The sequence below is a fragment of the Oncorhynchus gorbuscha genome, linkage group LG19 (assembly GCF_021184085.1).
Source record: "Oncorhynchus gorbuscha isolate QuinsamMale2020 ecotype Even-year linkage group LG19, OgorEven_v1.0, whole genome shotgun sequence".
Classification (NCBI taxonomy): Eukaryota; Metazoa; Chordata; class Actinopteri; order Salmoniformes; family Salmonidae; genus Oncorhynchus; species Oncorhynchus gorbuscha.
Genome location: NC_060191.1, coordinates 1,149,092 through 1,161,671, shown reverse-complemented (window position 1 = coordinate 1,161,671; position 12,580 = coordinate 1,149,092). Strand labels below are relative to the sequence as shown.

The following is a 12,580-nucleotide window of genomic DNA, read 5'->3' as shown; positions in this document are numbered from 1 at the left end:
GATTGAATCTGGCGCTCCTCCACGGTCAGAGATGGGAGAGTTGCAGGGAGTTATTTCTGGGCTCAGTCTGGGCTCAGGATGTCTGATCTGGGTCACAGCATGGAAATATTCTCTTTTTGATGATGGGGGAAATACAGTCGCCTGCATGTGTGATGTGAAGCCAAGCACGGCTTTAGAACGTTGTGTTCGATTTGCTGTAATGAAGCAATGGGCCTCCTGATTGCAATGCATGGCTTTCCTGCAAATCCCATTGGAGCTCATCTCTGTTGCTACTGTTCTCGCATCTCACCACTAATATATATACATACATACAAACACACACACTGAGAAATAAACATGGCAGAGGCATCAAGGCCCCCCAGAAGGTTCAGGGTTGTTTTTTCTCTCTCACTATACAGTAAATGTAACCACAGGCTAGTGGGTTGCATGCAGAATGACAGATATGCTGAAGCTAGATTAGCATATAGGCTATTGTCTGATTTTTAATCTGAAAAACAATATCCTTGGTAAAAAAAGTTTGAGCAAAAACATTTTACTGCACTCAAACTAGCAGCCTGGTTTGCTGTGACGGGGTCTTTAAACTGGCCCACTAGTGAGTCTTGGTGGTGACATACAGAGAGCCTGCGCTGATTCACAGAGAAGAGAAGGAGAGAGCGTAGTACACCAGCCTATTAGAGGAGAGGGAGCCAACAACACCACCGGCTAGGCTCCGCCCAGTCCACAACAACTAGATGTTCTGCTGTTCAGAGGAAATAGAGAAGACAGCCAGTGACTTCCGTCCATCTTAACTCCTCCACATTTTACTAGATTGGTTGAACAGTGCAGAAGATAACCTCTCAGCAGTTTAAAAAAAATATATATATTGTATTTGTCGGTACCAGTATGTAGAGGATCAGGTGTTTATTTTACGCCTGCTACATTAGGTTACCGCTGTCTAATAAAGCACACTAGCTGCCATGTAGAAAATCCTCCTCGTTGTGAGAACCCCAAAGCGGTGTTTGATTTAGGGTTTGTTGACACAGGATGCCATTGAAACACTTGAGTACTCATTGGCATCGTGGGAACCTTCCCCTTAAAACGCCATGGTAATATTTCATCAGACAGGCTCGTGGCAGAGCTGCAAGTGGTGGGGATGGAGGTGTGATGTGCATCATGGCTACTGCAGACTGTATCCCTCGTCTCCGACCGTCCGTACATACGTCGGTCTCCTCTGTCCGTCCTTCCCTCCATCTCACTGCAGACTGTATCCCTCGTCTCCGACCGTCCGTACATACGTCGGTCTCCTCTGTCCGTCCTTCCCTCCATCCCACTGCAGACTGTATCCCTCACCTCCGACTGTCCGTACATACGTCGGTCTCCTCCGTCCGTCCTTCCCTCCATCCCACTGCAGACTGTATCCCTCGTCTCCGACCGTCCGTACATACATCGGTCTCCTCTGTCCGTCCTTCCCTCCATCCCACTGCAGACTGTATCCCTCGTCTCCGACCGTCCGTACATACGTCGGTCTCCTCCGTCCGTCCTTCCCTCCATCCCGCTGTAGTATGCTGAGGTGGAATAGGAGCTCCTGGATGCCCCTCTAAAGGCAGCAGTAATAATATGACCGCAGCTTTAACAGAAATAAGGATGAGCCCTGTGGACTAGTTTCACCTTCCTCCCTGGAGCTGCTGGCATCAGACATCAACAGGAGATGTGAATGATACAGCACATCATAGAAGACCCAGCAGATACACAACTACAAGCGGCCTCTGACACCTTTTATTGTTGGGCAGTCAGCCCTCCTCAGTGACACATGGACCTCTGCAACATTCCTACATCCTGTGACCTAGTTAACAGTTCCATTACATGACACTTTCAAATCCTCCGATGAACAGGTTGTTGGACCCCAGGAGGATTTGAAGGTGTTTTGTGGGCTAGCTACAGTTATTTTTCTTTTTGTATCTTTAACTGGCACTGTTTGTGCAGTGAGTGTTAGGCTATAAGCTGCGACTTAGTTCCGTTTTTGAGGGCATCTAGGCTTAATGAGAATTATTTAAAATCCTCACTGTAATTGCCATCTGTGTTTTAAGTGCTTTTTGAAAGTATCTGACTGACTAATTCTGAGACAAGCAGGGCATTAAAGATAGTATGTGTTTATGTAATAATGAATTCCTTATTCTGAGTCGGGCTGAATCACAGCTGCACTTAAATAACTGACTTCAGTATGACAGGCGGATTTCAGAAGTCCCTATGGGCCCTAGTCAAAAGTAGTGCACTATATAGGGACTAGGGCTCTGGTCAAAAGTTGTGCACTATATAGGGACTAGGGCTCTGGTCAAAAGTAGTGCACTATATAGGGACTAGGGCTCTGGTCAAAAGTAGTGCACTCTATAGGGACTAGTGTCATTTGGAAAGCCATCTCTACGTTTACTGCTGCCTAGCAGAGCTGATGATACATCTCTACGTTTACTGCTGCCTAGCAGAGCTGACGATACATCTCTACGTTTACTGCTGCCTAGCAGAGCTGACGATACATCTCTACGTTTACTGCTGCCTAGCAGAGCTGACGATACATCTCTACGTTTACTGCTGCCTAGCAGAGCTGACGATACATCATCTCCTAGCGTTTCTCTACGTTTACTGCTGCCTAGCAGAGCTGACGATACATCTCTTTACTGCTGCCGTTTACTGCTGCCCTAGCAGAGCTGACGATACATCTCTACGTTTACTGCTGCAGAGCTGACGAGCAGAGCTGACGATACATCTCTACGTTTACTGCTGCCTAGCAGAGCTGAGCAGAGCAGAGCTGACGATACATCTCTACGTTTACTGCTGCCTAGCAGAGCTGACGATACATCTCTACGTTTACTGCTGCCTAGCAGAGCTGACGATACATCTCTATGTTTACTGCTGCCTAGCAGAGCTGACGATACATCTCTATGTTTACTGCTGCCTAGCAGAGCTGACGATACATCTCTATGTTTACTGCTGCCTAGCAGAGCTGATGATACATCTCTACGTTTACTGCTGCCTAGCAGAGCTGACGATACATCTCTATGTTTACTGCTGCCTAGCAGAGCTGACGATACATCTGGAACTCTAGTTCAGGTTTATTTATCAAATCTAATTTTATTAGTCATATGCGCCGAAAACCATAGGTGTAGACCTTACAGTGAAAAATCTTACTAACGAGCCCCTAACCAACAATGCAGATAGATTTTCTTTTAAAGAATAAGAGATGCAAGTAGTTAAAGAGCAGTGAAATAACAATAGTGAGACTATATACAGGAGTACTAGTACAGTCAATGTGTGTGTGGGCACCGGTTATTTGAGGTAGTATGTACATGTAGGTAGAGTTATTAAAGTGACTATGCATAGGGGGGGTGCTCTGCAAATAGTCTGGGTAGCCATTTGACTAGATGTTCAGGAGTCTTATGGCTTGGGTGTGGAAGCTGTTTAGAAGCCTCTTGGACCTAGACTTGGCGCTCCGGTACTGCTTGCCGTGCGGTAGCAGAGCGAACAGTTTTGAGGATCTGGGACCCATGCCAAATCTTTTCAGTCTCCTGAGGGGGGAATAGGTTTTGTCATGCCCGCTTCTCGACTGTCTTGGTGTGCTTAGACCATTTTATTTTGTTGGTGATGTGGACACCAAGGAACTTGAAGCTCTCAACCCGCTCCACTGCAGCCCCGTCGATGAGAATGGGGACATGCTCTTTCCTCTTTTTCCTGTAGTTCACAATCATCTCCTTTTGTATTAATCAAGTTGAGGGAGAGGTTGTTGTCCTGGCACGACACGGCCAGGTCTCTGACCTCCTTCCTATAGGCTGTGTCATCGTTGTCGGTGATCCGGCGATACATTTACTGTTGTCATCGGAAAATGGAATGATGGTGTTGGAGTCGTGCGCGGCCACGCAGTCATGAGTGAACAGGGAGTACAGGAGGGGGCTGAGCACGCACCCCTGAGGGGCCCCCGTGTTGAGGATCAGCATGGCGGATGTGTTGTTACCTACCCTTACCACCTGGGGGCGGCCAGTCCAGGATCCAGTTGCAGAGGGAGGTGTTTAGTCCCAGGGTCCTTAGCTTATTGATTAACTTTGAGGGCACTATGGTGTTGAATGCTGAGCTCTTGTCAATGAATTAGCATTCTCACATAGATGTTCCTTTTGTCCAGGTGGGGAACGGTAGTGTGGAGTGCAATAGATTTGCATCATCTGTGGATCTGTTGGGGCGGTATGAAAATTGGATTGGGTAACCACAGTGGTGTGATGTGAAGGATGAGCTAGGGTGTTTGGGGTCTGCGTGGTTAATTCCCCACCACACACACACTACAATTTGATTTTGAATCACCAAGGTAGTTGCAGCAGGGGGAATCCAGACTGTGTTTAGCCCAGGCCAGCAGAATCCCAGGGCTGACAGAACACAGTGCTCTGAACCTACAGATGGTTCTACAGTACCCAGCCAGGTTATAGTGTAGCAGATTGATCCATTCACCATCTCTCTCTCTCCTTTTCCTCCTGTTAGATATCTGGAGTCTTGGTGTGATCCTGTTCATGCTGGTGTGTGGACAGCCCCCCTTCCAGGAGGCCAACGACAGCGAGACCCTCACCATGATCATGGACTGTAAATACACTGTACCCACCCACGTCTCCAACGCCTGCAAAGAGTGAGTCCCGCATACACACACGCAGACATTTACACGCATCCTAATTAACAAGTGTTCTCCAGAACAGATGCTGACCTCTGTCTTTCAGCCTTGGTTATGTAACAGATGAGCTGTACACATCTGAATAGGAGCCAGACCTCTGACTACCACATCTCTCCTTTGTGTTAAGCCTGAACGTCTGTCTGGACGCCAGTCAACACTCTGTGGTCTGGAAGGTTGCCAGTCAGATCTGTGCACATCAACTCATTGGCAGTTCACTTTTCTTCAGGCACTTCTCTGAGCTTCCTGAATCAGGATGGTCCTGACAGATAAATATGTCTGCTGCTATTCCCATAGCTTTGGATTGACCCCGGGGTTCATGCTTATCGCTCTAGATTGAGTTCTTAGTTGAGTTCAGGGAGGGGGGTAATAAACGGAGCCAGTGTTTGACTCCAGTAAAAGGTCATGTCTCTACTAGCTACTCTCATTGTTTATCTTTCCATCTCCGTATTTTTAGACTCAGGAAATGTGCTGCTGCTATCTTTTTCATTTGAACAAATGATCTACTGTGATTTATACTGTGGGCTAAATGAGGGTTGCACAGCCACATAGAATATAGGCCTGACAGCCCTAGATTTACTCTCTGAATTTGCTGTCTCTTTCTTAAATGTAAATGTAAATGTAGCAGGGCATGACAGCAGTTTATTTGTCATATACACATAACAGTGTAGGGGACAGTCCATCTGCTCCATTTGAACTAGACCGCAGTCTGTAAAGACCAGGCCTGGTTTCTGTGTTTCCCAGCAGAACATACAGTGTGTAATGACCAGGCCTGGTTTCTGTGTTTCCCAGCAGAACATACAGTGTGTAATGACCAGGCCTGGTTTCTGTGTTTCCCAGCAGAACATACAGTGTGTAATGACCAGGCCTGGTTTCTGTGTTTCCCAGCAGAACATATAGTGTGTAATGACCAGGCCTGGTTCTATGTTCTCCAGCAGAACAGACAGTGTGTAAAGACCAGGCCTGGTTCTATGTTCTCCAGCAGAACTGACAGTCTGTAAAGACCAGGCCTGGTTTCTGTGTTTCCCAGCAGAACATACAGTCTGTGAAGACCAGGCCTGGTTTCTGTGTTTCCCAGCAGAACAGACAGTGTGTAAAGACCAGGCCTGGTTCTATGTTCTCCAGCAGAACAGACAGTGTGAAAATACCAGGCCTGGTTCTATGTTCTCCAGCAGAACAGACAGCGTGTAAAGACCAGGCCTGGTTCTATGTTCTCCAACAGAACAGACAGTGTGTAAAGACCAGGCCTGGTTCTATGTTCTCCAGCAGAACAGACAGTCTGTAAAGACCAGGCCTGGTTTCTGTGTTTCCCAGCAGAACAGACAGTCTGTAAAGACCAGGCCTGGTTTCTGTGTTTCCCAGCAGAACAGACAGTGAGTGTGTGTTTTGTCAAGCCGTAAATGATGATGATATTTTGGCTCCTTGAACATCCAGTTCCTTTCCTCCCGGCTCTGCTGTACTAAATGTTTATATGAGTGTCCTCCTTCCTTGATTGTTCAGATTTCTGCCTTGATTCAATCTTCACAGTCAAATGAAATGAACAGAGAGGGGGGAAATAACGCTCACAAGCCCCAAATGGAATTGAATATGGAACATGTTGTGTTACCTATCATTAGAGTTGAATATGGAACATGTTGTCTATAGAGTTGTGTTACCTATCATTAGAGTTGAATATGGAACATGTTGTGTTACCTATCATTAGAGTTGAATATGGAACATGTTGTCTATAGAGTTGTGTTACCTATCATTAGAATTGAATATGGAACATGTTGTCTATAGAGTTGTGTTACCTATCATTAGAGTTGAATATGGAACATGTTGTGAGTGTTACCTATCATTAGAATTGAATATGGAACATGTTGTTGTGTTACCTATCATTAGAGTTGAATATGGAACATGTTGTGTTACCTATCATTAGAATTGAATATGGAACATGTTGTCTATAGAGTTGTGTTACCTATCATTAGAGTTGAATATGGAACATGTTGTGTTACCCATCATTAGAATTGAATATGGAACATGTTGTCATTAGAGTTGAATATGGAACATATTGTTATAGTTGAATATGGAACATGTTGTGTTACCTATCATTAGAATTGAATATGGAACATGTTGTCTATAGTTGTGTTACCTATCATTAGAGTTGAATATGGAACATGTTGTGTTACCTATCATTAGAGTTGAATATGGAACATGTTGTGTTACCCATCATTAGAGTTGAATATGGAACATGTTGTGTTACCCATCATTAGAGTTGAATATGGAACATGTTGTCTATAGAGTTGTGTTACCTATCATTAGAGTTGAATATGGAACATGTTGTGTTACCTATCATTAGAATTGAATATGGAACATGTTGTGTTACCTATCATTAGAATTGAATATGGAACATGTTGTGTTACCCATCATTAGAATTGAATATGGAACATGTTGTGTTACCTATCATTAGAATTGAATATGGAACATGTTGTCTATAGAGTTGTGTTACCTATCATTAGAATTGAATATGGAACATGTTGTCTATAGAGTTGTGTTACCTATCATTAGAATTGAATATGGAACATGTTGTCTATAGAGTTGTGTTACCTATCATTAGAGTTGAATATGGAACATGTTGTGTTACCTATCATTAGAATTGAATATGGAACATGTTGTGTTACCTATCATTAGAGTTGAATATGGAACATGTTGTGTTACCTATCATTAGAATTGAATATGGAACATGTTGTGTTACCTATCATTAGAATTGAATATGGAACATGTTGTCTATAGAGTTGTGTTACCTATCATTAGAGTTGAATATGGAACATGTTGTCTATAGAGTTGTGTTACCTATCATTAGAGTTGAATATGGAACATGTTGTGTTACCTATCATTAGAGTTGAATATGGAACATGTTGTGTTACCTATCATTAGAATTGAATATGGAACATGTTGTCTATAGAGTTGTGTTACCTATCATTAGAGTTGAATATGGAACATGTTGTGTTACCTATCATTAGAGTTGAATATGGAACATGTTGTGTTACCTATCATTAGAATTGAATATGGAACATGTTGTCTATAGAGTTGTGTTACCTATCATTAGAATTGAATATGGAACATGTTGTCTATAGAGTTGTGTTACCTATCATTAGAGTTGAATATGGAACATGTTGTGTTACCTATCATTAGAATTGAATATGGAACATGTTGTCTATAGAGTTGTGTTACCTATCATTAGAGTTGAATATGGAACATGTTGTGTTACCTATCATTAGAGTTGAATATGGAACATGTTGTGTTACCTATCATTAGAGTTGAATATGGAACATGTTGTGTTACCTATCATTAGAGTTGAATATGGAACATGTTGTCTATAGAGTTGTGTTACCTATCATTAGAGTTGAATATGGAACATGTTGTGTTACCTATCATTAGAGTTGAATATGGAACATTGAATAATATGGAACATGTTGTGTTACCTATCATTAGAATTGAATATGGAACATGTTGTGTTACCTATCATTAGAGTTGAATATGGAACATGTTGTGTTACCTATCATTAGAATTGAATATGGAACATGTTGTCTATAGAGTTGTTTACCTATCATTAGAGTTGAATATGGAACATGTTGTGTTACCTATCATTAGAGTTGAATATGGAACATGTTGTGTTACCTATCATTAGAACATGTTAGAATTGAATATGGAACATGTTGTGTTACCTATCATTAGAGAATTGGAACATGTTACCTATCATTAGAGTTGAATATGGAACATGTTGTGTTACCTATCATTAGAATTGAATATGGAACATGTTGTGTTACCTATCATTAGAGTTGAATATGGAACATGTTGTGTTACCTACCTATCATTAGAGTTGAATATGGAACATGTTGTGTTACCTATCATTAGAATTGAATATGGAACATGTTGTCTATAGAGTTACCTATCATTAGAATTGAATATGGAACATGTTGTCTATAGAGTTGTGTTACCTATCATTAGAGTTGAATATGGAACATGTTGTGTTACCTATCATTAGAGTTGAATATGGAACATGTTGTGTTACCTATCATTAGAGTTGAATATGGAACATGTTGTGTTACCTATCATTAGAATTGAATATGGAACATGTTGTGTTACCTATCATTAGAATTGAATATGGAACATGTTGTCTATAGAGTTGTGTTACCTATCATTAGAGTTGAATATGGAACATGTTGTGTTACCTATCATTAGAATTGAATATGGAACATGTTGTGTTACCTATCATTAGAATTGAATATGGAACATGTTGTGTTACCTATCATTAGAATTGAATATGGAACATGTTGTCTATGTTGTCTATAGAGTTGTGTTACCTATCATTAGAGTTGAATATGGAACATGTTGTGTTACCTATCATTAGAATTGAATATGGAACATGTTGTCTATAGAGTTGTGTTACCTATCATTAGAGTTGAATATGGAACATGTTGTCTATAGAGTTGTGTTACCTATCATTAGAATTGAATATGGAACATGTTGTCTATAGAGTTGTGTTACCTATCATTAGAGTTGAATATGGAACATGTTGTGTTACCTATCATTAGAATTGAATATGGAACATGTTGTCTATAGAGTTGTGTTACCTATCATTAGAGTTGAATATGGAACATGTTGTGTTACCTATCATTAGAATTGAATATGGAACATGTTGTCTATAGAGTTGTGTTACCTATCATTAGAGTTGAATATGGAACATGTTGTGTTACCTCATCATTAGAATTGAATATGGAACATGTTGTCTATAGAGTTGTGTTACCTATCATTAGAGTTGAATATGGAACATGTTGTGTTACCTATCATTAGAATTGAATATGGAACATGTTGTCTATAGAGTTGTGTTACCTATCATTAGAGTTGAATATGGAACATGTTGTGTTACCTATCATTAGAGTTGAATATGGAACATGTTGTGTTACCTATCATTAGAATTGAATATGGAACATGTTGTGTTACTATAGAGTTGAATTACCTATCATTAGAGTTGAATTGAATATGGAACATGTTGTGTTACCTATCATTAGAGTTGAATATGGAACATGTTGTGTTACCTATCATTAGAGTTGAATATGGAACATGTTGTGTTACCTATCATTAGAGTTGAATATGGAACATGTTGTGTTACCTATCATTAGAGTTGAATATGGAACATGTTGTGTTACCTATCATTAGAGTTGAATATGGAACATGTTGTGTTACCTATCATTAGAATTGAATATGGAACATGTTGTGTTACCTATCATTAGAGTTGAATATGGAACATGTTGTGTTACCTATCATTAGAATTGAATATGGAACATGTTGTCTATAGAGTTGTGTTACCTATCATTAGAGTTGAATATGGAACATGTTGTGTTACCTATCATTAGAGTTGAATATGGAACATGTTGTGTTACCTATCATTAGAATTGAATATGGAACATGTTGTGTTACCTATCATTAGAATTGAATATGGAACATGTTGTGTTACCTATCATTAGAATTGAATATGGAACATGTTGTCTATCAGAGAATTGTGTTGTGTTACCTATCATTAGAGTTGAATATGGAACATGTTGTGTTACCTATCATTAGAATTGAATATGGAACATGTTGTGTTACCTATCATTAGAATTGAATATGGAACATTGTGTTACCTATCATTAGAGTTGAATATGGAACATGTTGTGTTACCTATCATTAGAATTGAATATGGAACATGTTGTCTATAGAGTTGTGTTACCTATCATTAGAGTTGAATATGGAACATGTTGTGTTACCTATCATTAGAGTAATATGAACATGTTGAATATTAGAATTGAATATGAACATGTTGTGTTACCTATCATTAGAGTTATGAACATATATCATTAGAGAATATGGAACATGTTGTGTTACCTATCATTAGAATTGAATATGGAACATGTTGTGTTACCTATCATTAGAGTTGAATATGGAACATGTTGTGTTACCTATCATTAGAATTGAATATGGAACATGTTGTCCTATCATTAGAGTTGAATATGGAACATGTTGTGTTACCTATCATTAGAGTTGAATATGGAACATGTTGTGTTACCTATCATTAGAATTGAATATGGAACATGTTGTGTTACCCATTATTAGAATTGAATATGGAACATGTTGTGTTACCTATCATTAGAGTTGAATATGGAACATGTTGTGTTACCTATCATTAGAATTGAATATGGAACATGTTGTCTATAGAGTTGTGTTACCTATCATTAGAGTTGAATATGGAACATGTTGTTACCTATCATTAGTTGAATATGGAACATGTTGTGTTACCTATCATTAGAATTGAATATGGAACATGTTGTCTATAGAGTTGTGTTACCTATCATTAGAGTTGAATATGGAACATGTTGTGTTACCTATCATTAGAATTGAATATGGAACATGTTGTGTTACCCATTATTAGAATTGAATATGGAACATGTTGTCTATAGAGTTGTGTTACCTATCATTAGAATTGAATATGGAACATGTTGTGTTACCCATCATTAGAGTTGAATATGGAACATGTTGTGTTACCCATCATTAGAATTGAATATGGAACATGTTGTCTATTAGAATTGTTGGAACATGTTGTGTTACCTATCATTAGAGTTGAATATGGAACATGTTGTGTTACCTATCATTAGAATTGAATATGGAACATGTTGTGTTACCTATCATTAGAATTGAATATGGAACATGTTGTCTATAGAGTTGTGTTACCTATCATTAGAGTTGAATATGGAACATGTTGTGTTACCTATCATTAGAATTGAATATGGAACATGTTGTGTTACCTATCATTAGAATTGAATATGGAACATGTTGTGTTACCTATCATTAGAATTGAATATGGAACATGTTGTGTTACCTATCATTAGAATTGAATATGGAACATGTTGTGTTACCTATCATTAGAATTGAATATGGAACATGTTGTGTTACCTATCATTAGAATTGAATATGGAACATGTTGTCTATAGAGTTGTGTTACCTATCATTAGAGTTGAATATGGAACATGTTGTGTTACCTATCATTAGAATTGAATATGGAACATGTTGTGTTACCCATCATTAGAATTGAATATGGAACATGTTGTGTTACCCATCATTAGAATTGAATATGGAACATGTTGTGTTACCTATCATTAGAGTTGAATATGGAACATGTTGTGTTACCCATCATTAGAATTGAATATGGAACATGTTGTGTTACCTATCATTAGAATTGAATATGGAACATGTTGTCTATAGAGTTGTGTTACCTATCATTAGAGTTGAATATGGAACATGTTGTGTTACCTATCATTAGAATTGAATATGGAACATGTTGTCTATAGAGTTGTGTTTGTGTTACCTATCATTAGAATTGAATATGGAACATGTTGTCTATAGAGTTGTGTTACCTATCATTAGAGTTGAATATGGAACATGTTGTGTTACCCATCATTAGAATTGAATATGGAACATGTTGTGTTACCCATCATTAGAATTGAATATGGAACATGTTGTGTTACCCATCATTAGAATTGAATATGGAACATGTTGTGTTACCCATCATTAGAATTGAATATGGAACATGTTGTGTTACCCATCATTAGAATTGAATATGGAACATGTTGTGTTACCTGTCATTAGAATTGAATATGGAACATTTTGTCTATAAAGTTGTGCTGCCTATTGTCGTGTCTTTACTATCATTCATTTGAAGACTTATTGTTTTTATCAAAGATTCTCTGTAATTAGTATTACACGATCAACTGATTAATCATGTAACTGTAATTAACTAGGAAGTCAGGGCACCAAGGAAAAATATTCAGATTACAAGGTTATAATTTCCTAATATAACCTTTTAGATATTTTCATATCTGATCC

At 39.1% G+C, this 12,580-nt stretch overlaps 1 protein-coding gene across 1 annotated transcript in view; it reads left to right on the top strand.

The window, feature by feature from the left end:
• LOC124005571 (SNF-related serine/threonine-protein kinase-like) overlaps nucleotides 1-12,580 on the top strand; it is a 57,603-nt gene that overhangs the window by 22,804 nt on the left and 22,219 nt on the right. Inside the window, 1 exon segment of the mRNA XM_046314963.1 lies at nucleotides 4,498-4,639. Within this exon segment, the coding sequence (XP_046170919.1) occupies nucleotides 4,498-4,639 (142 nt within the window).